The following is a 23,073-nucleotide window of genomic DNA, read 5'->3' as shown; positions in this document are numbered from 1 at the left end:
GTTTTGGACCAGCCTCAGGGGATTTATCCCTTCTGAATCAGACCCCAAACATGTAACAAAAGATGAGAATAACAAAACAGTCTTCCACAAACATTTTTATATTAAAAAAAAAAGAAAAGAAAAAAAAGTTATTGACATTTGACGAAATTTGATTTGCAAGTTTAAAACAAAAAATCTCGATAAAACCTTTCACTTAAAGCCCTGAGTCTCTATTCAAATCATCGGTAACAATGCAAATGATTGGTCATTTGGGCTGGAGCTTCAGTTTTCGGTACCAATCAGGAACTTCCTTATTGGTCTGCAATGAAAAGATAGAGAAAGAGGGAATACAATGGTTAGACAAGCATGACAAGGATTCTTGGATTCTTTTTTTTTTTTTTTTTTCACATTTTCTATTTCTTACATAAGATAAGACAAGATTAGCCTTTATTGTCTCCCTTAGGAGAAATTTGTCTTGGGCATTCGAGAGAACACAGGTGACGTAGCAGCTCACAGCCTCTCCATATATACACAATTTACAATCTACAATGTACAATCAAACTACAGTTAACATTCAGTAACACACACAGATCCATATACACCAGAACATACACACCAAGAATATTGCCTGATGCCCTACACCAAAATATTGCACAGATGCCCTACACCAAGATATTCATATATTCATTCATACATCATATGAAAAATTAACATTATCTTCCCTGTCCTCCACCCTGCGACCATACATGTCCCTTACAAACATTCATATTTGAAGGCGACATCATAGGAGAATAGATTTCATTTCATTTCATTTCAAACCTTTATTTAAACTCGAATAACCATTGAGGTTGCCCTCATTTACAATGATGTCGAGTTACAAACAAGTTCAAAGTATTAAATAAATAGGACAAGACATAGATGACAATAAAGAAAATAAATAATAATAATAAATAATAATAAATAATAAAATAAATAAGTAAATTAATCAATCAATAAATAAAGTGTATGCCCGAGATTTACCAACAAATTTGTTTGGATTCTCAAGACATTCTCACCTATTTCCCTTTCCTTGTAACTTCACCTTGACCTTTCTCACAGATGTTTACAGTGACACAATAAAAAATAAAAAAAATGTCACAAACAATGAGTAATCTTTAGTGATCCTAATGCAGCTATTATGAATATCATCACCGTAATAATGTTCAGTAGAACGTAGCGCTGGGGATTATTACAATATCTGGGACCAAATCACAATAATATTGCAATAACTCTCAATGTTCTGCATTGTAACTACTAAAAGTATTGTGATTCAAGCACAACGATATATTGTGATTTATTATTTTATTTTTGTTCAACTGACTGTAGTAAAAAGCTCAAATAATATGCCTTGGGGTAATAAAATGTCAAACTGAAGCCATTTATCAATTACAAGATGAAATTCAAGCCCTTTTGGTCTTTCTTTTTTCATTTTCAAGTACATAATTTATTACAACATTATTACGCGGTTTTGCATTTATGCCTTATAATTAAGAATATTGATACTTGACATGAATGTATCAATTATAAGATTGTGGGGGGAAATATCGCACCATTACACTGTATAAATTATTTCCTGCCAAACCACTGTGCTCTTTTGACTGAACTTCTCTCCAAGGAGGATAAGGTGGTGTGATTCATGTGACCGGCGGCAGCAGACAGACACTTACGAACACAGTGGGTTTGGGTCTGCTTGCCGGCTCTTCTTCTTCTGTGGTTCTGCTGATTCGTTTGGATTGGTGTTTCCCGGTGCCGGTGGTCTTGATCCCAGTTCTATCTGGTTCCAACAGGCTCAGAGCGTTTCCCTGTCCGGACCGCATGCTGATCAGGACCTGCTTCATCACCGCCAGCTCCTGGAGAATCACATGGGATCACACAAACAGGGATGTGACCAGAACAGTGTAAAGAAAAATCCTAAAACAATAGTGTACCGCAGGAAAACATGAATCATCATGAGAAATGGCTGGGAGTGTAGCCTCCAAAAAGCCTAAATCCCAGAGAAATTGTGATAAATCACATCCCTGCACAAAGACACACCAGTTCATTTCGACAGTTGGTTGTCAGACCACCTCAAGGCTAGAAAACCTGACCCAAGTCAAGTATTTGTTAAGAGACAGCTTAACTAAATCGCTAGGTCACTTTTGACATGGGTTCTCCCGCTAGACTACAAGCAGGGATAAGCTGAAAATTCATATTAACATACCACATATACATTGCATGATCTACATTTTGTAGTTGTACAGATACTTTTTAGTGCAAAATGATGAAACTTTTTAAGATAATACCTTTTCTAAATTTCATGAGACATTAATTTAAAATTAATGTTTTATGTTTTTCAAGAATTATTAATGCTGCTATCTGATGAAATGTCCTGTACTACGAGGCTAAAGAGTTTAACTCTTCAAGTCCAACTATGGGACGACTTGCAACAAGCCAAACAAGCTCAAGGGTCTGCTGGGGTGGCAGCAGGGCAGAGGGGAGGACTCCGGGCCATTTCACGGTTCTATTTATCACCCCTGAGGACATGAGCCCTGGCATGTCACACACACACACACACATAAGCACACACACACATAAACACACGCGCACACACACACACACCTCCGTGGCATCCCAAACAGCCAGGCTGAGGAACAGCTGTCTATGACAGGGCACATACTTCATACACCAAACGGCTGGCTTGGGGTACACGCTCATACATGCACGCACACACACATATAAGCACACACAGTCTTGAGTGATAATTTCTTAGTGAGGGACACATTTCAACACACCGCAACAACTTGCCCTATGATGATCAAATGTCCTTTTATTTCATATGTAAAAATGTTTTGCAACTTGCTACAGTTAGCAAAGTAGATAACTCCTACGCAAGAGACATACCTGGTAGATTTTGTGTATTTCAAGAGAAGCACAGCTTAGCACCCAGGACATATACAGTAGAACAGAGCTAGGCCAGGCTTCAATGAGAAAATGCCACCCTTTTGAAACAAAAAAGGTATTCTGGCACAACTTCACCCACTAACAAGGTGTATGGAATGGGCAGGTAAGACATTCCAGGAACACTTGCTGAGAATGCTATCAAACCCTGAGGAAGGCCATGGACTGCAACACGGCGGTTTTACTCATAAATCTTTGTTGTCAGTACTGCAAATGTTGCTGGAATCAGTGTAGGAAGCAGTGGAGGAGAGAAAGTAGCAGACATAACTACATTACATTCATAACACCTGAGGCTAAGCGTGGTATTTTAGTGGGCTAATGGGCTATTGGATAGGATCCAGTAGTTGGAATTCTGTCATCAGTGCAAAACATGGCCCTCATCATCATCATCATCATCATCATCATCATCATCATCATCGTCATGGGTACCTCTCGATGGTTGAGGAGTCTCTCCAGATCGGCAGCCATGTTGTTCTTCACCTGTTGCAGAGCAGTCCGCTCTTTCCTCAGCAAACTGGACACACACAGGCAAACATGTGCGCACACACACACACGCATGCACGCACGCACGCACGCACGCACGCACGCACGCACGCACGCACGCACGCACGCACGCACGCACGCACGCACGCACGCACGCACACACACACAGGTCAGGCAGAGAGGTCATGCGAGCAGGTGATTTGTTAAGATCCTACTTGAGTTCATATAAATACATTACTGTATTTACTATAAATCATTCAATGTTCCTTGTCTCCATCTTCTTGTATTCTAGTTACTTTAAGGACCAGGAGAAAGTTGGCAAACAAGTTAGTCCAGTTAGACGCCGATAGATCATGTGGTGCTTTAAAGCAAAGTGATTCTTAACGGCAGCTGTTCCGTTTACTAGCATGGAGGGTATAATTTAGGGGTATAAAACCATCAATAGTCCAACAAGAAATGAAATACATGGGAGTCATGAATTTCTAAATTGACCAAGGTGATAAACTGGAATTCATTAGCTTCTTAGGGTTATAGGTTGTGAGAAAACCTCAAGCTTTCAACTGTACTGTCCAAGTGTTCTTTCCTGGGGCTGTGAAAAGTACAAGCAGGAGCCTGTAATGGTGGTGCTTTAAAGGCAAATCAACTCGCAAATCCTGAAATAACACCTTGGTAGCCTGACCACTTTTCACTGGGAACACTAAACTCGCAGGTGGTAAGGCTTGACATCTGCCTCTGTCCTGCGGTGACCAAGGTATTAGTCACTAGAGGAGCTGAGTAAATTTTGCATATCACCTGCAAAACCTTGCACTTCAGTTTATACAGACATTTTGAAAGCAAACAGGGTTGCAGACAGAGAGACTGCAGTACATAAAGTGATTAAGTTTTTGTAAGGACACAACATTCGAACTCTTAGAAGATTAGAGTTCACTAGAGTTTATTTGATTGTCTCTGGGTTTGAGGTTTGCCGATGTTATGGGCTGGACCAGACAATCTCTCCAATGAGCTGCGCCTCTACTGTTAAACAGATAGCACTACACAGCTGGGGGAAAGCTTCAATATCTCTGTCAGAGGGGGAGGTTTGAGAAGCTTGAGATCATTAATGGCATTTTTTCTTTTCTGCTAGCCCCAGGTGAGCGCTCAACAGTACTGCGGCAAGAGGAAACCTGTACAGTCTCTTAATTTGCATATTTCATAGAGAGAGAGAGAGAGGGGGGACATGGGGGGGGGATTCAGGTCAGTGTGGTGTTGGTGCACTGACGGGAAATACTCACTCACGGGACACTGACAAACAAATGCACATACACAGGCCTACTCACAAGTAGAATGAGAAAGGCCTGAGACGGAAAGAGGAACAGAAAGAGGGATAGTGAAGAAAACCAGCGAGAGAGAAAGCCTACAGCTACAGTTAAACGTTGCAACAGGTGAAATTACCAAAGAAAGAGTGTTTTGAAAGCAGGATCTATGTCTCTCTTAGTTCAGTTTGTTCTTGCACAGAAAGAAACGTGTGTCCATTGTGTGTGTCTTTGCGCTTGTGTACCTGACATCGTCCTCCAGCGAGGCGATGCGTTCCTTCAGGCTGCTGATCTGTGCATCTCTTTGTCGCACTGTCTCGATCAGGTAGCTGTAGGGCTGCTGGGTCTGCTGCAACAGCCGGTTGGCTGTTGACAACTGAGGAACAACACATTATTGCAGCAATTATAGCAAAAGTAATTTCACCTACACAAAGTCAGGATTGATTCCCTTTTATTCACTTATTAATATAGCTGAAAATCAAAAGACAATTTCTACTGGTATTGATTTGTTTGTATTATATGATTGGATAGGTATAGGCATGAATCTGAACTGTCATGCATGAGACGTACATGTGGCAAGATGCAACAACAAGAGCTTGACTGATTCAAGTATCTGTCAGCACGATGTTCATTATACAGAACACAGCTCTACCACTCGTTTGAAAAAGCCGATGTTAGCATTGAAGGAACATTTCCACCATAAAACTGAAGTTACATCTGGTTACAAGGACTTTGTATAGTTCAATCAATATTTGTGAACACGAATGACTCTTTCTCAAAACTAGAAACAGAGCCAGGACTCCCTTATCTCTGATGTCATCAAGAGACACTGGTTCAATGACAATAAATGTGAGTTTTTATGAATGTTTATTTGAGCTTTGACATCCAAATGAGCTTTATTTAAAGTCGCTTTAACAGAAAGGTCAGAATTAAGACATAATGTGCACATATGCCATTATGTCTTGATATGTTTTGTATGATCCCACATACAAGAGTCTGTATGTGCCTAATACATATCCATTTACTTTTCAGTCAGTTCCATGCTCAAAATCTGGGAAACAAAAGATAAAGTCATGGTGTTACATATTAAACCATTTTTACAGCCAGCCAGTAGTGTTTGACAGTGAGTAGACTGGGTGGGAGGGTAAGGAGTCAGTTAGTCAGGACATCTGTGTGGGTGGTTAAGTGGTTAACACCCAAGACCTTTTTGTGTTAGGAAGTATAACTTTTCACCCTCTTGCTTTCATGTTCTGAATCATAAAGTATTCTGGACAAGTGCCAATCAATCAAAGCTGACAGATGAATGGCTGGTTTCTTTAGTCACAAGTCAGCCCAACATCACTACTCTGGGTTGCTCAATCTCTCCTATCATTGGCCGAGATTATAATAAGGAACAGCAAAGTCAAAGACACTGGCTACCAAAGCTGTCATTCACATAATTTCAAACCCTGCTGGTTTTCACATCAGAACACGAGTATAAGACACGTGACTTCACACACACACAAAGTCACGCACAGACAAAATATACACACCCAAATTAACTCTCAGTGTTGCGTACACATGCACATAGTGTGCCAAACACAACAAAAGCCTCAGTGGCTGGTGCAACGAGTTGTTGGGAGAGTGTGGAGAATGGCCGTCACGGTTTTTGGCGCTGTTTTCCTCTCTGTCAACAAGTTTGACAGGCACTAAGTCTCCAAGTTCTCACTCCTCTCATTTAAGTTCTGCACTGTCTGCTGTCTGCTGTCTCTTCTCCCCAAACACCCTTTCATTTTCCTGACACGGCTTTAAAGCCAGACTGGGCCCATGGTTAAATTGGGACATAAGCTCCCCAAAAACCAAGTCAGGTAACCCTCACCAAAGAGGTTTAAAATACAGAGAGTGACATATGAGGCGACCAAAATCATATGAGTTCTCATTGTTTCTTTGTATCACAGAGAAAAGCCACCCTGAATTGCAGGGCTTGATGAGTGCAGAGTCCGTCTTTAAAGTAAGAGCAATTAGCTGTGCTCTTGCCATTGACAGTCGACTTCCATGCCATGGTGTGAGAAGGTAAATGCTGGGTGATGAGAGAGGAGCACCTCGCTGGGCTCTGTAATAATAACACTATTATGTCATCAGAGAGTAAGGTAATAGCTACCTGAAATAAATCATTATGGCTTTAATAAACGCTGTAGCGGAATAACCATGATCTCAGTTATTTTAGGAGATTCACAACGGTGGGAAAACAGACTCCAGGGAAGACGTGTGTGTGTTGCATGTACCTACTTGCAGTGCTTTTTTTTTTCTTTTCTTTTACATCCATTTAAAGGTTATCCCATTGATGATGTTGATCCCCAGGCAGGCACGCACCCTCACTGTGTATGTGTGTGTATGTGTGTGTGTATGTGTTTACCTCCTCAGAAATCTGTCCTGTCTGTGAGCTGTGTCTCTCCAGCTCTCTCCTCAGCGATGTGTTCTGCTTCTCTAGCTGTAGGACCCTGCGGGCCAGGTGAACACTACACAACACCCACACAGACAAAACACACAGTTTTAAAAATCCCCAAACATCATCACAGCAACAAGTACACACTAGTGTTTCACCAACAATTTATGTAACAGTGGTAGTTGGGGGCAATTTTGGTTTTGGCTCCACATTCATGGTTGTTTTGATCAGAGATTTTATTGTAGTGTAGAATGTAGTGCTGGAAGTGTTCTTATTTGGATATGGTAAAAAAAAATCTTTCTGAAAACTACATCCCAACACTTGTTGCAGTTTTCACCATTTTCAGGCCAAACAATTAAAAATAGAAAAGTATTTCCCACAGAATTTCATTCCTGACAGGGAGGAAAATCAAAATTGCATTTAGACCATAGGATACATCTCTCCACATGAAAATGTTTTAGGGTTAGCAGCTATTTAAGGCTGGTTGACCCACCTCACCTATTCACTGGTAGGGGAAACTCTGAAATACATGAGGCCTTTAAATGAAGAATTGAATGAAGAAAACATAATCAAACGATTAATTTAATAAATAAAAAATGCAAAGAAAATACAATTTCAATGCATGTTTTACAGGCTGTTTTTATGTAGCCATATATTGACGAACCAATATATCGGTCTAACCCTGGTTAATTGTGTTATTACCACTGCTAAATGAATACAGAGGAAATACTCACACACACATCAGTAGCTTCTCAGTAGAATACTGCCAGGTTATTATCTCTCCTTTTGATACAAAAACAAACACCTATTGCAGTCCTGGGCTATAGTTACACTTGTTTCGATTTTTCGAGCCTGACTACTGCCATACCTGGTTTTAAAGATCCGATAGCAACATGAGCAAAATCCAATTTTGGTGCAACCAGAACTGTCACAATGTGTCCCGGCGTAACTGGATGATAAAAGACGCATTGAAACAACAAGTGCAACCATAGCCATCATGTACTGTACCTCTGTTTTAGTCTCCTTTTGGCCGTTGTGGGAACGTTGGCACCGTAGCCATAAGAGAACAGAACTCTCTCTGCCTCCTCTTCATTCTCAACTGGCAACAGACACAAACACAAAAATATATCTATATATATATATATACTGTATATACTGTATGTAGCCTATACCTCCAGGACCATTAAAATAAAGATGTGGCAATAACATCCTTATAGTACAAGTATACTTGGTGGTAACATTGTGGTTATTGCTAACATGTCCTGCTCCTGTGCCAGGCTTTTGACAATCTATTGGTCAAAGCCTGTAGTGAAATCCTATTGCTTAACACAAGATCCTTTTACTCTCTTCCACTTGTGTTCCTTCCACTCTCACAAGGCCTTCCACTACAGCTGCCCGCTAGCAATTACTGATTCTTCTCATATTGGTGCCTACATATTAATCCAATGCAATATTTGTCAAAGCATTTGAAATTGTATTACATAAAGATTCCCCTGTAGTTTTTTACACCTGCAGGAAACACATTCACAGATGGCAGCCCCCTGTTAGATGCATCTGAGGACACAACAGCATCAGTGTCCTATTTTTTTTTCTAGGCTTTTACATTTCTGACTTTACAGTAATGTTGTGTGTACGTAATCGTAATGCGTAATGTAGAAGTAATGTTGTGTCCTTACTCTCGGCAGCCTGCATGGTGACTTGGTCCAGCTCCTGCTCCAGCTTCTCGTAAGTCTCCAGTCGAGCCGCCTGCTCGGCATTCTGAGCCTGCAGCTCCGCCAGCCGCTTCTCCGATGACGTCTGCAGCCTGTAAAACTCCTGGGTCAGGACCTGAGGGAGCGGAGGAGAGAGGAGTGAGGGAGAGAGAGAGGGAGAAGGACTGACGGAGGGGTTACTGTTCTGTAGCAAACCCTGTGCTCTGACTGCCCTGTGGAGAGGGGCGAGCAAAAAGATGAATTTCGCCTTCAATTATCATATTATCAAATCCTGGGAAATATGTGGTTCACTGGACGTAATGACAATAGAAGGTATATCTGTAAATGTTTGTTTTAAAATTACATTTCTTATTGTGTGTGATTTGCATTAATGCAAGATTGTACGCCTTGATTTCAGTGATAGCTGAGAATATGCGGTCTACCATACTACCCACTAATGTGCATGACATGCATCATATTCTCGGTTCTGGCTGCTCCACAAGAATAACCTGACTAGAATAACAACAACACTGTGAATGTTGGTTCTTAGTTATAAATACTGTTTTTATATGCTGCCCACTGCTGAGTACGATGTGCACTTCATTTTCATGAGATGGCATTGGAAGAATAACCTGACCGATGATTTAACTGTGTTTTCTGGCTGGCCTGTTGGATCTGAAAATGTAAAAACTACTGGATAATGTAATAACTTTTCAAAATGTAATAAAATATCGCTCTATGAGGAAACATTTTTAATGCTAACAATGTGAATCTGTTAAGGTAACAAATTGCCAGATAATGTATTCGTATCTTCAGACTGTTATTGTATTATCATTTTTTCTCCTGATAATGTAATACATTATTCCATTAACCAGCGACTATTACATTGTAAGGGATTTTCAACTGATGATGTAATGATACTTAATCATAATGTAACAACTCATGATACTTATAATGTAGAAAATCCTAAGAAACACCAAAGATGTCATGAGTATCCATGTGCATGTTGGAAGCTTTAAGTGGGGTGGAATTTTTAAGCATCAACAGCAAAACAACTTTAAAATGCGACTACAATTAAAAATATGTCAGTGTACTCCACTGTTTTGACTGAAATAAAAAATGTCTTCAGGTTATTCACCCAAAAAACTCAACAAAACTCTTTCAGTGTTGCTGTTACGGTAAATGTGGGAAAATGGTAAATTTATACATTTACCAGCAAATGTGTACATTTACCATTCACTGTCACAGCCTTGCATGTATAGATTTACCATTTTCCAACATTTCATTACATTGTTACCAAATAGTAGGATTAAATTACCTGTCGCCATCTCCTCATAAAGAGGGAGATGGACAAAGAAAGAAATTCTAATTGAAAGCAAGCTCGTCCCAAAACTGTTTCAAAACTCACTGTTAAGAAGAATCTGAACAAATTCAAAGCTATTTTCAAAAGATGTCCTTCACCTGATATCTGTCACACTTCAAATATTACATCAGAAGCCAGGCCTTTATTCACTGTGTTTATAGAGAAAAGATGTTTGATTCGAAGTGCCAAACCCCTCCTTTGACCAGATGCTTTATAGAGTTTTTACAATTCCACCAGCCCACTCAGCTCTAGCACACCGGATGGATCTGCTGCTTCCTCATTCATTCAGTACATCATTATACCAAATATTTCAGTCTGGCAAACAGGGCAGGGGTCGAGAGGTGGATCTCAGGAGCGGCCCATAGTGACAACATGGCCCACCTGTGCTCAATTACCATGTCTTATACCTGTGTGTGTTTCAGTAGACACAGACAGGAGGAGCCACTGGACTGATGGCAAAGAGAAGCACATCTTTACATGCTGGCAAGTGAGACAGCCTGAAAAGGACGTGTGTAAAGACTGGTTGAACATTTATCTTTAAGTACTGTGGATTGATTTGATTGATTTCAGCAGTGGTAGTATGTATTTTGTGACGTTCATTTGTGTGGTGCTTAATGAATAAGCACGGGCAAGAACCAGAACACCATCTCCACGGTCTTTCCTGTTTGACACAATGTTGCCGAAGACCGGTATGGAGGGACATGACCTTGTGATGATCGAGCATTCGAAAAAACCCCCAAAAAAAAACACTTAAGGCAATGATGTGTAAGATCAAGTAGGTAGACTGTTATTTGCAGTGCGGGAGGTACCTCAGGCCTCCACAGGGTTTTCCTCCTTTGGGCTGCTATACAGAGAAAAACCCATGGGTTCACTGGGCCTGATTAAAGAATGCTGGGAGGATGGTCCGAGTATAAGTAAGAGCGACACTGGATACGCCAGGACCTACGAATAAAACTCTATTCACTGGGTCAAGAGGTATGCAGGAAAATCTGCTCCAGGCACAGCATCGTCAACAACACCTGCACAATAGATGTACCTAGCTGAGACAATTTGCACCAGGAGAAAAAGTGCTTGTATTACTACACATTTCCAGTTCTAACTTGTTTTCCAAGTTTCCAGGGCGATTTGTGATCATACACCGAGTTTGCAGATGCTGATTATGAGTTAGTGTGATTTGACAGGGACGAAGCATCGCAGATTTACTGTCAGAATTGAAAAATCAGGCTTGAGCACTGAACATTGCAACATTATTATACGCATTATGTCACTTTGTCTGATAAATGAACGTGCCATCTTTTCCGATGTGCTCATGAGTAACATGTCATTACACCAATATGTCACTATGTCATTACGTGCAATATCCCAGGATGAGCAGTGTGCCCACTGGGGCAACATGCTAACTGGACAAGGACAATCAAAATTTGGACCTACATTATATGTTGATGTGGAAACGAATTTGTGCAATGTCTTTCTTGTATATGTTGTATTAGTGGGGAGAACATGGATTTTTACTGATTATTGCTTACTGTGGAAAATGTTGATATGTATGTTTTTTTTACTGTATCATTTATGTTAAGAGGTTGTACATATACATTGTGTTATTACACAAATTTTAATTTTTTATTAGCTTTATTAGTGTTTTCTTGTGCTGTTTATGGGGTTTTGAGTTTGTTGTTAGTGACAACTAAATTTCCCTCTGGGATAAATTATGTATCCATCTATCAATCTGACCATCTAGCCATCTAACCCTCTAACCAAGTCGCACACCTCCAGAAAGTACAGCAAGTGAATCAGGAAGATAATATCTTAAAATATCATTCTGAGGAGGTTATTTCATTATCCATTATTGATTATTACATTAACAGGTTTTATTACGTTTTCACTCATTTAGAAGGATATTTTATTACATTTTGATAAATTATTACACTACCCGACAGTTACATTATCAGCTGCTACAAAAATAATTTTCCCTGGGGACAATAAAGGCTATTGTATTGTGCATTGTTGTATTGTATTGTATTATAAGATTAATTAATTGAAATGAAAGCATGAGAGAAAGAGGCACAGAGCAAAAAGACAGAGTAAGACTGATTTAAGTTGATAGACAGATGACTGGGTCTGCCTCAACACTACAATCAGTGAAAGCTTTTTTCCTGTTCGTCTCCTTGTCTGCACAGTACCTCCAGTTTCTTCTGCTGTTTCTCACACTCCACCTGGCACTGGGCCAGAGCCTTGGCCGTCTCTTCCTTGACCATCTGAGCACGCTCGGCCTCGAAGGAGTGCAGCTTGGCCTGGTTGGACAGTTCTGCCAGCCGGCTGTCTGTACCCAGCTGGAGCTGACGAAACCTGGATACATGGAGACACACACACACCTCACTAAAAAATGTGAATGTGCATCGTATAAATAATAATAAATAGTCGTTATGATGGTTGGTATGGTATACTACATGTGTATACCTCTAGAGAGCTCACTGGACTGATAAAGTACGTCAACTCACAGGCGGTCAGAGAGACTCTGTGTACCGACTCAACTGGGACCAAAGCCCAGCCTCCTTATCGCCGAGAGGCCAAACTCACCACCAGGCTTCTGGTTGAGCTCAGGCATGCCTAGTGGTTTCTCAAAAGTTTAAACAAATGAGGTAATGACAGCATTAAACAAAAATGTCAAATTAACTTTATTAATACTCCCACACACCCCATGGATATTGTTTCTGTTTTTGTGGCTCTCTTGTATGATGACATGTTTGTTTGGCAATTGGCAAGCAACCGATAAGTTGGTGTGCCTTGTCTTGCACAATGAACAATTTGGAGTTTTATATTCAAATAAATTGTGCAGTGGCACCTAACAGCTTGGCAAACTATTATACTAGGTCACCAAGCAGGAAAGTCAAGTCATCATTTAGATTAGAGAACAGTATTTCTCAATGGCGCTCACGGCAGTGTTTGGGCTTGTTTGATCTTAAATGAGTCTAGCTGGCAGCAAGAGAAAGGTGTTTCTACTCAACAGTTTAATTTTTAAAAAAACAAGCGAGGGAAAGAGGCAAGACACTCAACATATTTTAGTTTATGTTCTCAAAACATGTCACTGCCCTGCATAAGGCACAGCTTTGTGACATAAATGCATGTGCATGCATGCACACATATGCACACACACAGGGACTTCATCAGGCCACAGAGGTGGGCTGGATAATATTAATAACCCTCGATTACAGCTGACCCGATAGGATTTCATCATCCGTAAGAGTGCAGGCCTGAGCTGTGTGCTCACGGTGACAGACGTGTACAAACGATCGACATTTTATACCCGCTTTTGTCAATGGTGGCTGCAAAGAAGCAATACCTTTCTAACCAAATGAACCATGTTTTTCCAGTGCGGTGTACCGAGCCATGCTCTTTCTCTGTCCTTTAATATGCTGATAGTAATGAGTTGGAAATATTTGCAGCTATGTAAGAGTCCCTGACAAGGAAAGCTCCCCAGGGCAATGTCTTGACAGCACGTTTAGGTCTACTACAGAGGTGAAAATGGGACACCGCTCTAAATACTGTCTGTGTTTTTGTACAAGCTCTTGGCTGTGACAAACTGAAATAGAGTGCTGAGATTGTAGCTGGCCCTCCACGCTAGAATGATCACTGACGCCATTTCAAGCTTGTCCGCTTCATTCTTTGCCCCAAAAATAGAGGCATGCGTGGGGTTAGGGGTTAAAGGCTTGTGGCTAGCATCTGTCGTTGCTGGCTTGGGATGCGACGCAGAGTGGGAATGTGATCGCAGCAGAGTGAGAGAGAGAGAGTGAAAGAGAGAGAGAAAAGGGGGGCGGGAGGGTAGGGAATGACCAACAGCTGGTAGTTTGGATCTGGAAGAATGATTGGCATGTCAAGTCACTAGTAGAAACCCAGTGACAGTGACACCACTGCTGCTGCTGCTGTTGTGTGAGTCTATCTGTCTGTGTGTCGCAGACACAATATTGGGGAAATATATATATACAAATTTTCCTGAATATTGCAGCTGCAATATGAATTGAGATAATTTTTGGACACATCTTTATTACATAATTTCTCATAATTTCAATGTTTTTTTCTTAAATTGTGTGTACCAGAGAAAATAAGTATAAGATACACACGCACATACACACACACACACACACACACACATATATATATCAATAAGATGCTAATACATAGGATTTGTTCAATTCAAGTAAAATATAAGACATGCAAACTGTTTTATGTGACAGAGATACGGCACAGCACCAGAATATCTTCTTTAAGAGGCTACCTGAAACAATTTCTTCCCCAAGAAAAAAAGAAAAAGAAAATGCTGGCTTTGTGTGTGTGTGTGTGTGTGTGTGTGTGTGTGTGCGTGTGTGTTTTGTATGCGTACGCACCAGGGCCCACAATGCATCTGCTGCAATATCCATGCAAGAGGTGGAAACACCCCATAAGGCCATGACCCAGAGGCATCTTTTGAGGCAATATAGACATGGGACATGTTGCCTGAAGCAGAGACTGGGATTGTCAACTTGATAAAATCGCCGAGGATAAGTAGGATTTAAGTATTATTATATAATAAGTATTATCATAATAAGAAACTTTATATGTATACCACTTTTCAAAATAAATTACTAGAAATTAATGTTAACAAATATACCAATTATTTACATTGTAATCAATGAAAAAATGGAAAGGCCAAACTGAAGCAGATATCTCATAAAAGCCCACAGTTAAATCTTCTTTCAGAGTTGTCAATGCCAATTTTTCTTGTCCTTTTTATCCAAGAACAAGAAAAAAAAGGAGCAAGTGGTGCGGAGAAGCAATCTAAAGTATTGGCATCCATAGTTTTAGGAGGAGAATTCCTCAGCGAATAACTTGTCTCCAGTTCAGCACAGCGTCCTCTCTCTCAGTTTGTGTTCAACCTGAACTGGAAGTATTTCATTCCAGAGAAGCAGGCAGTCGGGTCAGAGATACTAGCTGGTAGAAAACTGACCTTTCACCTCTCAGTGGCTTCTATGTGACCTATTGACCCCACCATTACTTCAGAGCTTTCATGTGATCTTTAGTAAGAGAGAGTAAACCACAGCCACCACTCTCGCCGCACCCACAACATGCGCTAATGACAGGCTTTCGCTTGCTCACACGCAAGCACACACACACACACACACACACACACACACACAAAAGCATAAGAACAAGCACAAGCACACAGTTTGCAGTAGATTCCCAGTTAGTCAAAATTATATAAGCTTACTGTATACAACAGTAAATCATACCCGAGTCATTGCTGGGTTTTTCCAGCATAGAGAACTTTCTGGCAGCCGCCGATCTGATTTTCTGGGCTGAACAATTGAGCCAATAAATAAATAAATACATATATAAATGAATTAATCAATTCAAAAGACGTCATTACAATCCTTTTCAAACCAGTTTTATGGTTGTTTGAATTCTTGTCCAATACGGTACTGTGACCAGCAGAGCGCGCTGTAACATTTTTTAGTGGTCTGAAATCACGTGAAAATAGATTTGTGTCAAATAATGCAAAAAACAGCAGGACCTTTTGCCACCGCTGGCTCATCCCCACACACCAAGCTATCACACTTTGCTTACAAAGACAAGCAATGGATTCAAAATCTGATGCAGCTGACGGTGACAACAGAAAACTGCACCAACTGGCCTGTGTTCCTTGACAGTTTAACGGCGGCCCTCGGGCTAAGCTTGAGGATCCCTGGTTTACAGCATATCAACAGTGCACTCTTGAAGTAGAGTACATTAAGTGCAGCAGCTGCAGTAGGAGTGTTTAGCCCCTTAAAGTCTGTCTAAGAAGGTAGTATTTGCTAAAAGGCTACATCATGTCATACCCCGTTGATGACGCAATCCTCCTCAAGCATTTATCCGCTATCTTACAGCGACCAGTGTGACTTGGTCTCTAGGGCTGCTGCTAAAGAGTTGCAGCCCAAAATTGATTTTAAATCAAAAGATATAAATACTGTATGTATAAATATACAGGAAGTCAAATATTAATATAAGACTGTCAGCTTCTACATATTTATTAGCCTCTATTTTAGAACATATTAAATGACATTACATTTTTAACCATATTGAATGATAACAGCAGAAAAAGAAAAGACTCAGTGTAGTTCACTGTATTTCAAAGAAGGATGATGTTAAATGTACAGACCTGTAGTAACCTCTTATGTGTAGGATGAATTCACTCACTGTTCCAGTAGTTGGTCATATCTGGACTGAGTGTCTCTCTCAGCAGCCACTGCTCTGTCCTTCTCCAACACAGCGTTGTCTCTGGCTTCACGTAAGTTCCTGGTCATAACACACACACGCACACACACACACACGCACGCACACAAATCAGAAGATGCCCTCCATACCAATACAAAAGCACCAGTGCTTTATGCTGTACAGAACACATGCTTTATGCTTTAGACTTCATGACATTTCTTTTTGTTTTGAACCTACTCTGAAAAATGCCACTCCAAACCTAAAATCAAAGCATTTCTGTAATAATCGCCTTTCCACAAAATTTGCATGTGTGGCATTACTTTGTATTTCAACTACTAGACTAATGAGTTTCATACTGGTTGAGAACGACAACAAAGGGGCATTTTAATTATTGTTTTTACCAATTCTAGTGTATGTATAATTCATTTCCACTTTCCACACTTTGCCCCTCTTTGAAATGATAAATTAAATAAGAAACTGCATCCTGCATTAGTACTCCAGCAGCTGAACAGCAACAATGTAAAAAAGTGGGACTTCAACAACGGCTACATCTGCACTTGATAATTGAGAATCTCGTGAAATTAGCGCTGCCCTTTGATGAACAAACACCCAGATGAAGCCTTAGCTGAATCATGGTGGAATAAATAATTTCAAGTGGTATGGGCACAAAGACTGCTACTTCCCTAGATGTTGATAGAAATACATCAGCATCAACAACTTGTTTGGGTGTGTGCATTTATTCATAATATTTAACATCTGTACATATCTTAAGAGGTGTATGAGACAAGAGCAGTACCTGTTCTCCCTCTCATACATCTCCCTGGAGGTTCTCTGCAGGTTGTCAATCTCCTGACTTGTTTTCAGCCTGATGTTCTCCAACTCCTCTCTCAGCTTGTTCTCATACTCTGACTTGTAGTGGTCTCTGGAATGCGAAGAACCATGAAAAACATGGTCCCAAATGTGAAAAGAGGAGTGAGCAGCACAACAGAAGTTGCATGAGTCTGAAACTATGTAAACGGACACAAACACAGTAGATGCTTTTGACCATAATTAACCCCAACAAACAAAGCTTGAAGAGTGTGGTGAAAATCTGCTGTCACAGTTTTTCCCCAAGAGTCTTTCTTGGTGCAGATCAGATCAGAGTTGAAAGAGAGTTGAGCAGATTTCAACAAATGGATCCCTGACTACAGACGTATTGAGATTAAATTGATTAGATATGGTTACTGATTGTAGTATTACAACATACATTTTTGTTGGAAGTTTGCTTCACTGATGAAATCACATTCATCACACAAGACAAAATGGCATTCATTTTAGTTTACATGTACATTATCAATTCATAAGTAATATAAATCCAGTGCACGTGATACCTGGATTGAAACGCAATGCATTGCAAAGGAACTGATTCACTCATTTAAAATCAATGGTCTTCCACCAGAGTAATGCAGTAATGCATGAGGCGCAGGGTCAGCCAGATTGTGGTGCCCCTGGAGCCCGTAGGTTAAGTATCTTGCTCAAGATACTTTGACAGGTCAGGAGAGCAACACTGGTGCTTTATCAGCCTATGGTCTGGATCACATTTAATCACACAGGGGATTGAGCCTGGGCCCCTCCAGTTGGGGGAAAACCTCACTAACCACTAAGCCATCCAGCCACTCCAAGTAGAAGTGAGGTCATTGTTTGGTGTCTGACTATTTTCAGGTGCAGTTTAAGTGCCCTTTATTAAAAACATCAGAACGTTAGATATGCCTGAATGGCTGCTGGTGACTGGTGTAAATCAGCAGGAACCTAACCTGGATGCCACATATTTCTCGTAGGCCTCCTCCCTGGCCTTCTTGGTGTCTTCTAATTGTACCTGGACGTTAGAAACAAGAAGTGAGGACATATTAGATGAGGCCTTCCGATTAATTACAGCTGTTTGCATTAGGTAGTGCAACTCTACAGACCTGCAGCCTTTCTAGGCGATCTTCTTCATGCGCACAGCGGACACTGAGCTCCACGTTCTGCCTGTGGAGGTAGTCCTTGTCTTTCTGCAGCAGAGTCACTGACTGCTGCAATGTCGCCACCTGCAGGACAAGAAGAGAAACACATTGTGGACAATCATACATAACTGTATTTCGGCCAGAAGAGCCTTAAATGGACATTATTAGGACAAAGCCATATTTCTGGATTGGTAAATACAAATTGTAGACATCTGACATTTAATGTTTTTTAAAGTAGGAGACTGCGTGCGTATGTGTGTGTGTGCATGTGTGTGCGTGTGTGTGTGAAGTACCTCTTTGCTGAGGGTGTCCCTCTCCCTGGTCTGTGTGGTATGAGTCAAGTCCAGGGTCTCCAGTCTCCTCCTTAGCTCCTTCACCTCTGTCTCAAAGCCGTCGCGCTCACTGCAAACCACAGCACAAACACCAGATGAAGTCTAACATTCACATGCAGCAGCGACATAACCAGGAAAACACAAAAAGGAGAAAAAATATAATCACAATTTGATATTTGTCCCAAAAAATGGATTCTTGAAAAAGTATGCTAGCACTTTCTAGCCGCTATAGTGGAGGGGTGGGGGTTGTGCATGATTCGAGTGAGTGAAACTATGGTGACTTTAAAGACTCCACCTGTTAACACACACCGTTTGAGGCTGGGGTAGTTGTCTCTGCGGTAATCTCCCTCCTGGATCTGCTGTTTGGTGTCAGCCAGCTCCAGGGTCAGTCTCTGGCTCCTTAACTCCAGCTCTGTACGCAACCGCCGCTCCTCCTCATAGCTCTGTGCGTACACACACACACAAACATGTGCAAACCAGCATTTATATACATGCAGTATCCACTTTATTAGGTATACTCAGCTAGCACCAGGCAGGACAGGACACATTTTTGCCTCTAGAACAGCCTGAATTCTTACAGACATAAAAAATAAATATAAAAAAATTTAAATAAATAAAAAATAAAAGGTGCTAGAAACGTCACACAGGGATCTTGGTCCATGCTCTCTTAATAGTGTCACACAGTTCCAGCAGATTTTTCAACGGCACATTCATGCGGCGAACATCCAAGCCCACCTCATCCCAAAGGTGCTCTACTGAGTTGAGATCTGCGGACTGAGCTAAGGTCACTGTCATGTTCCTGGAATCAACTTGAGATGATGGGATATTTTCCTGCTGGAAGTATCCATTTGAAAAAAGGGTAGACTGTGGCTATGATGGGATGCACCTGGTCAGCAACAATGTTTAGGTATGCTGTGGCATTCAAACAATACTCAAACATTCCCCACACCATTACACTACCACCAGTCTGTACTGTTGACACCAGGCTGGATGGATTCATGCCATTAATGCCAAATTATGACCCTGCCTTCAGCATGTTGCATCATTGTCAACAAGGCATTTTCGCCCACAGGGCTCCCGCTGACTTCTTGTTTTGTTTTTTTTCTTTTTAAATCACACCACTCTCTGTAAACTCTAGACACTTTAGTGTGTGAAAATCCCTGAAGGGTGGCTCTTTCTCAGATGCTGGAACCAGCGCGTCTGGCACCAAAAAATAAAACCATGTTCAAAGTCACTTTGCACGTCTCGCCCAACAGTAACAGAACCTCTCGACCCTTTCTGCATGCTTTATGCTCATGCTTTATTTATATGTGGCTCACAGTCTGGATGAGTGAGTGTTTGTGTAAAGGCAGAGGTGTACCTAAAGTGGAAGTGTAATGTCTACATCAAAAAGAATATCACAGAATATCATATGCAACTGGATGGTTTTCTGAGCTTGTTAGAAATCAAGGATGCAAAAACAGTGCCTGGCTGATATGCTGTGCACATGTACACATCACAAACATCTTCAATGTTTAAGTTTATTTGAACGGTAAACACAGAAACAGACCACAAACTGTGATAAAATATGAAGGAAACAATAATCTGTGCAGCTGAGATAAATTACCCTAGGATCTTAAAAAACATCTCACCTCAAAACAACAAAAATTAAAGATGACAATATGGAATGTTAAGGTGTAGCATAGAGGTATTAAAGGCTTTGTGTGTGTGTTTGTGTGTGTGTGTGTGTGTGTGTGTGGTACCTCCATCAGGGCCTTCATCTGGGTTCTGTGTGTGTCCAGCTCTTCAGTCAAGCCGCCTCTGTTCACATGGAGCTCTGCTAGCTGGGCCCGCAGAGGAGTCACCACCTCATAGAAACGCATCTGAGCACCGCACAAAGAAAATAACCACAGAATTTGTCAACAGCAGCTTCCTCATCCTCCCATCCAGGGTTTCTCTGAAATTTCAAGCATTAAGGGACAAAACTAGCCAAAATGTTTTTTTCCCCTGACCACTTCAATAAATTAATCGTGCATAACCGTATACTGTGATTTTAGTTTCCACTTTCCACAACTAATCATACAATACTGGCATATTGGCAATATGAATAAAAACCATTACATTAGTGATATTACCAGTTAAACTTATCAAGAGCCAGGGACAAACCTGCTCATAGCATCATCATCATCATCATTCATTAACAATCTCATTGCTATATCAGGACAGTCAGTTTCATATCATGAATATCCACCAACAACTTCTCATCATCATCTCATCATCTCTCCTCTTTCTCATCACTCTCAGCAGGGTGCAGCAGGGTGGCGTATTGATAAGGGAGACCTTGCATTTACTTACAGCTACGTATTCAGGTATGGAGAGTTTGTCCTCGGGGAGGTCACGGAGCTCCTGGTACCTGTCCTGGGAGATGTCCAGCTCCCTGAGGGACCTGCGCAGCTCTCCAGCCCTGTCGCACAGCTGTCGGTTGGTCTCCTCCAGCTGCTGCTGCCTCAGCAGGATCGCATCCATCTCCTGCTTACGCAGAGCCTGCTGCTTCCTGCAGTCACAGCCCAAGGTGAGGATAATCTCTGTTAGCTTAGTTCAGGTTTGTGCTTACCTGCCAACTGGCAGAATAGAGAACATAGAGAGAGCTATACTGGTTAAAACTTTATTTGGGGTTCCTACACATATCCCATTTAAATGTAATTTTCATATTTTTGCAGACTTTGATTTTCCAATTGGTGTTCAAGATGTATGCAGATAGTGGCTGGGCAAGATGGCTTTCAAAAAGCCATATGACTATAGTTGTTGATTGATTCTTGATAACAACAAATATTTTAAATGTCAGTGGGTCAATAAGTTTCAACTACACAAACAAATTTTGTGTAGCTTTCCAGATTCCTGTGTTACTTTAAACATTTTCAAGAGCTGGAGATGATCAAAGTCATCTTTATTTTTAATATATTCCTATATATACTGTATATATAACTTTACAGATCTGCATAGGAACCCTGAAATGATGGTAGAACGGCATGACAGAAATCAGATATATCTACATATATATGTGTGTGTGTGTGTGTGTGTGTGTGTTGGGCTGCCACAAGAATGCAGGAGTAAATCAGTGTCACATCCTACCTAATTTATCAGTTATATTCCTATGTAGCTCAGTCTACCGCTGCCTCCACATCCCTCACCTGTTCTCCTCCTGAGCAAGTTTGAGCTGGCTGTCCAGTCTCAGGGCCAAGACTTGTTTCTGGTGTAGGGCATCATTTAGCCTCTCCTCCAGCTCATCAATCTGAAACACAACAACACAACCCAGTAAACAAATAAGGCAGGCACTGTGTCGTTTTATGTCTCCAGTAAAACATGCTAGACAAAAATGATAACGCTGGGACTCATACAGGTGGTTTCTCTTACTTAGTCTCCATCTCGGTCTCTCTCTCTCTCTCACACACAAAACTCCACAACACCCCTTACCTTGGTCAGCTGGTCGACCTTCATGTTGTCTATAACCAGGTTCTTCTGGGACATCTCGATTTTCAGCAGCTGGAGGCTGTGGAGCAGCTCCTTCCTCTCGATCAGCTGGCGGGTCACCTTCTGCGAGCCGTCCCGCTGATCGTCGGACGAGGAGATATCCTCGGTGGGGACGGTGGTCTCCAGGCTGAGGTCCTCCGACTCCAGGTCAAGGGAGCTGGAGATGTTGGCCGTCCTCGGCTTCATCTGATGCTTCTTGGGAGGCATGTTTTCGGTCTCGACTTCGCGTCCTCTTACTTTGCCTGTATGTGCATTAGCTAGTTAGCGAGTCTGAGATTAGTCGGATTAGAAAGTGAATCAAGAGTTCAAGGACATCGCGATATTTAAATCTTTGCGTCCAACTGACCAACGCATTAGCTACGTTTAACGTCGTTACTGGAACAGGCTAACGTTAACCGTAAACGTTAGATAGTAAGCGGTAAGAGAAGAACCGAAAACAAATTCCTACCCGCTTTGTTCACGCACCACTCACTAGTTAATCCCAACTACCAAACCTCCACAAACTAGTAACCGCAATACAGCGTTATACCTTGGAGCTGACACCAACAGACGGTTTGTTTTTATTTTCAAGGGTCCCGCTCCAAACCGCCTGCTAACCGCCAACAGTTTGACAAGGAGGGCGTGGAGCGGTCGGTGCAGACAAACAACGACCCCAACGCCGACGAGCTTTGGCTACAGCGCCCGCTACCGTAATAAACATACACTGGCGTCAACACCCACTTCTCTATTATGCATTGTAAGGCACACATTATGCAATACCACTCCCCACTTATAGGGGGTGCTCTGTTAGCTAACTATCCCTTATGAAGCTAGCC

General features: G+C 41.4%; 1 protein-coding gene across 1 annotated transcript; it reads right to left on the bottom strand.

Annotated features, from left to right (window-relative positions):
- Positions 1-89: 89 nt before the first annotated feature.
- pibf1 (progesterone immunomodulatory binding factor 1) lies at positions 90-22,695 on the bottom strand. The gene is made up of 18 exons (XM_071520435.1): positions 22,202-22,695; positions 21,919-22,019; positions 21,083-21,281; positions 20,491-20,610; positions 19,058-19,191; positions 18,710-18,818; positions 18,381-18,500; positions 18,228-18,289; positions 17,231-17,356; positions 16,417-16,515; positions 12,390-12,555; positions 8,832-8,982; positions 8,164-8,254; positions 7,126-7,228; positions 4,976-5,106; positions 3,385-3,469; positions 1,686-1,868; positions 90-298 (listed from the first exon to the last, which is right to left on the bottom strand). The coding sequence occupies exons 1-18, from the start codon at positions 22,463-22,465 to the stop codon at positions 245-247; spliced, it is 2,298 nt and encodes a 765-aa protein (XP_071376536.1). The 5' UTR covers positions 22,466-22,695; the 3' UTR covers positions 90-244.
- Between the last annotated feature and the right edge of the window lie 378 nt (positions 22,696-23,073).

Source organism: Centroberyx affinis, unplaced genomic scaffold (assembly GCF_046629955.1).
Source record: "Centroberyx affinis isolate AG114_WGS23_722 - 3 ecotype Tasmania unplaced genomic scaffold, CSIRO-AGI_Caff_v1 ptg000801l_1, whole genome shotgun sequence".
NCBI classification, from domain to species: domain Eukaryota; kingdom Metazoa; phylum Chordata; class Actinopteri; order Beryciformes; family Berycidae; genus Centroberyx; species Centroberyx affinis.
Note: the sequence above shows the minus strand (reverse complement) of the source record. Positions and strands in the feature narration are given on the sequence as shown.

Bases quoted from the DNA above. Each gene is read 5' to 3' on its own strand.
- pibf1 (XM_071520435.1), bottom strand. From the start codon at position 22,465: ATGCCTCCCAAGAAGCATCAGATGAAGCCGAGGACGGCCAACATCTCC. The intron at 18,819-19,057 runs GTGTGTGTTAAC...TGTGGTTTGCAG, and splicing joins AACTACCCCAGCCTCAAACG to TGAGCGCGACGGCTTTGAGA. The intron at 18,290-18,380 runs GTCTGTAGAGTT...TCTAACGTCCAG, and splicing joins ATCGCCTAGAAAGGCTGCAG to GTACAATTAGAAGACACCAA.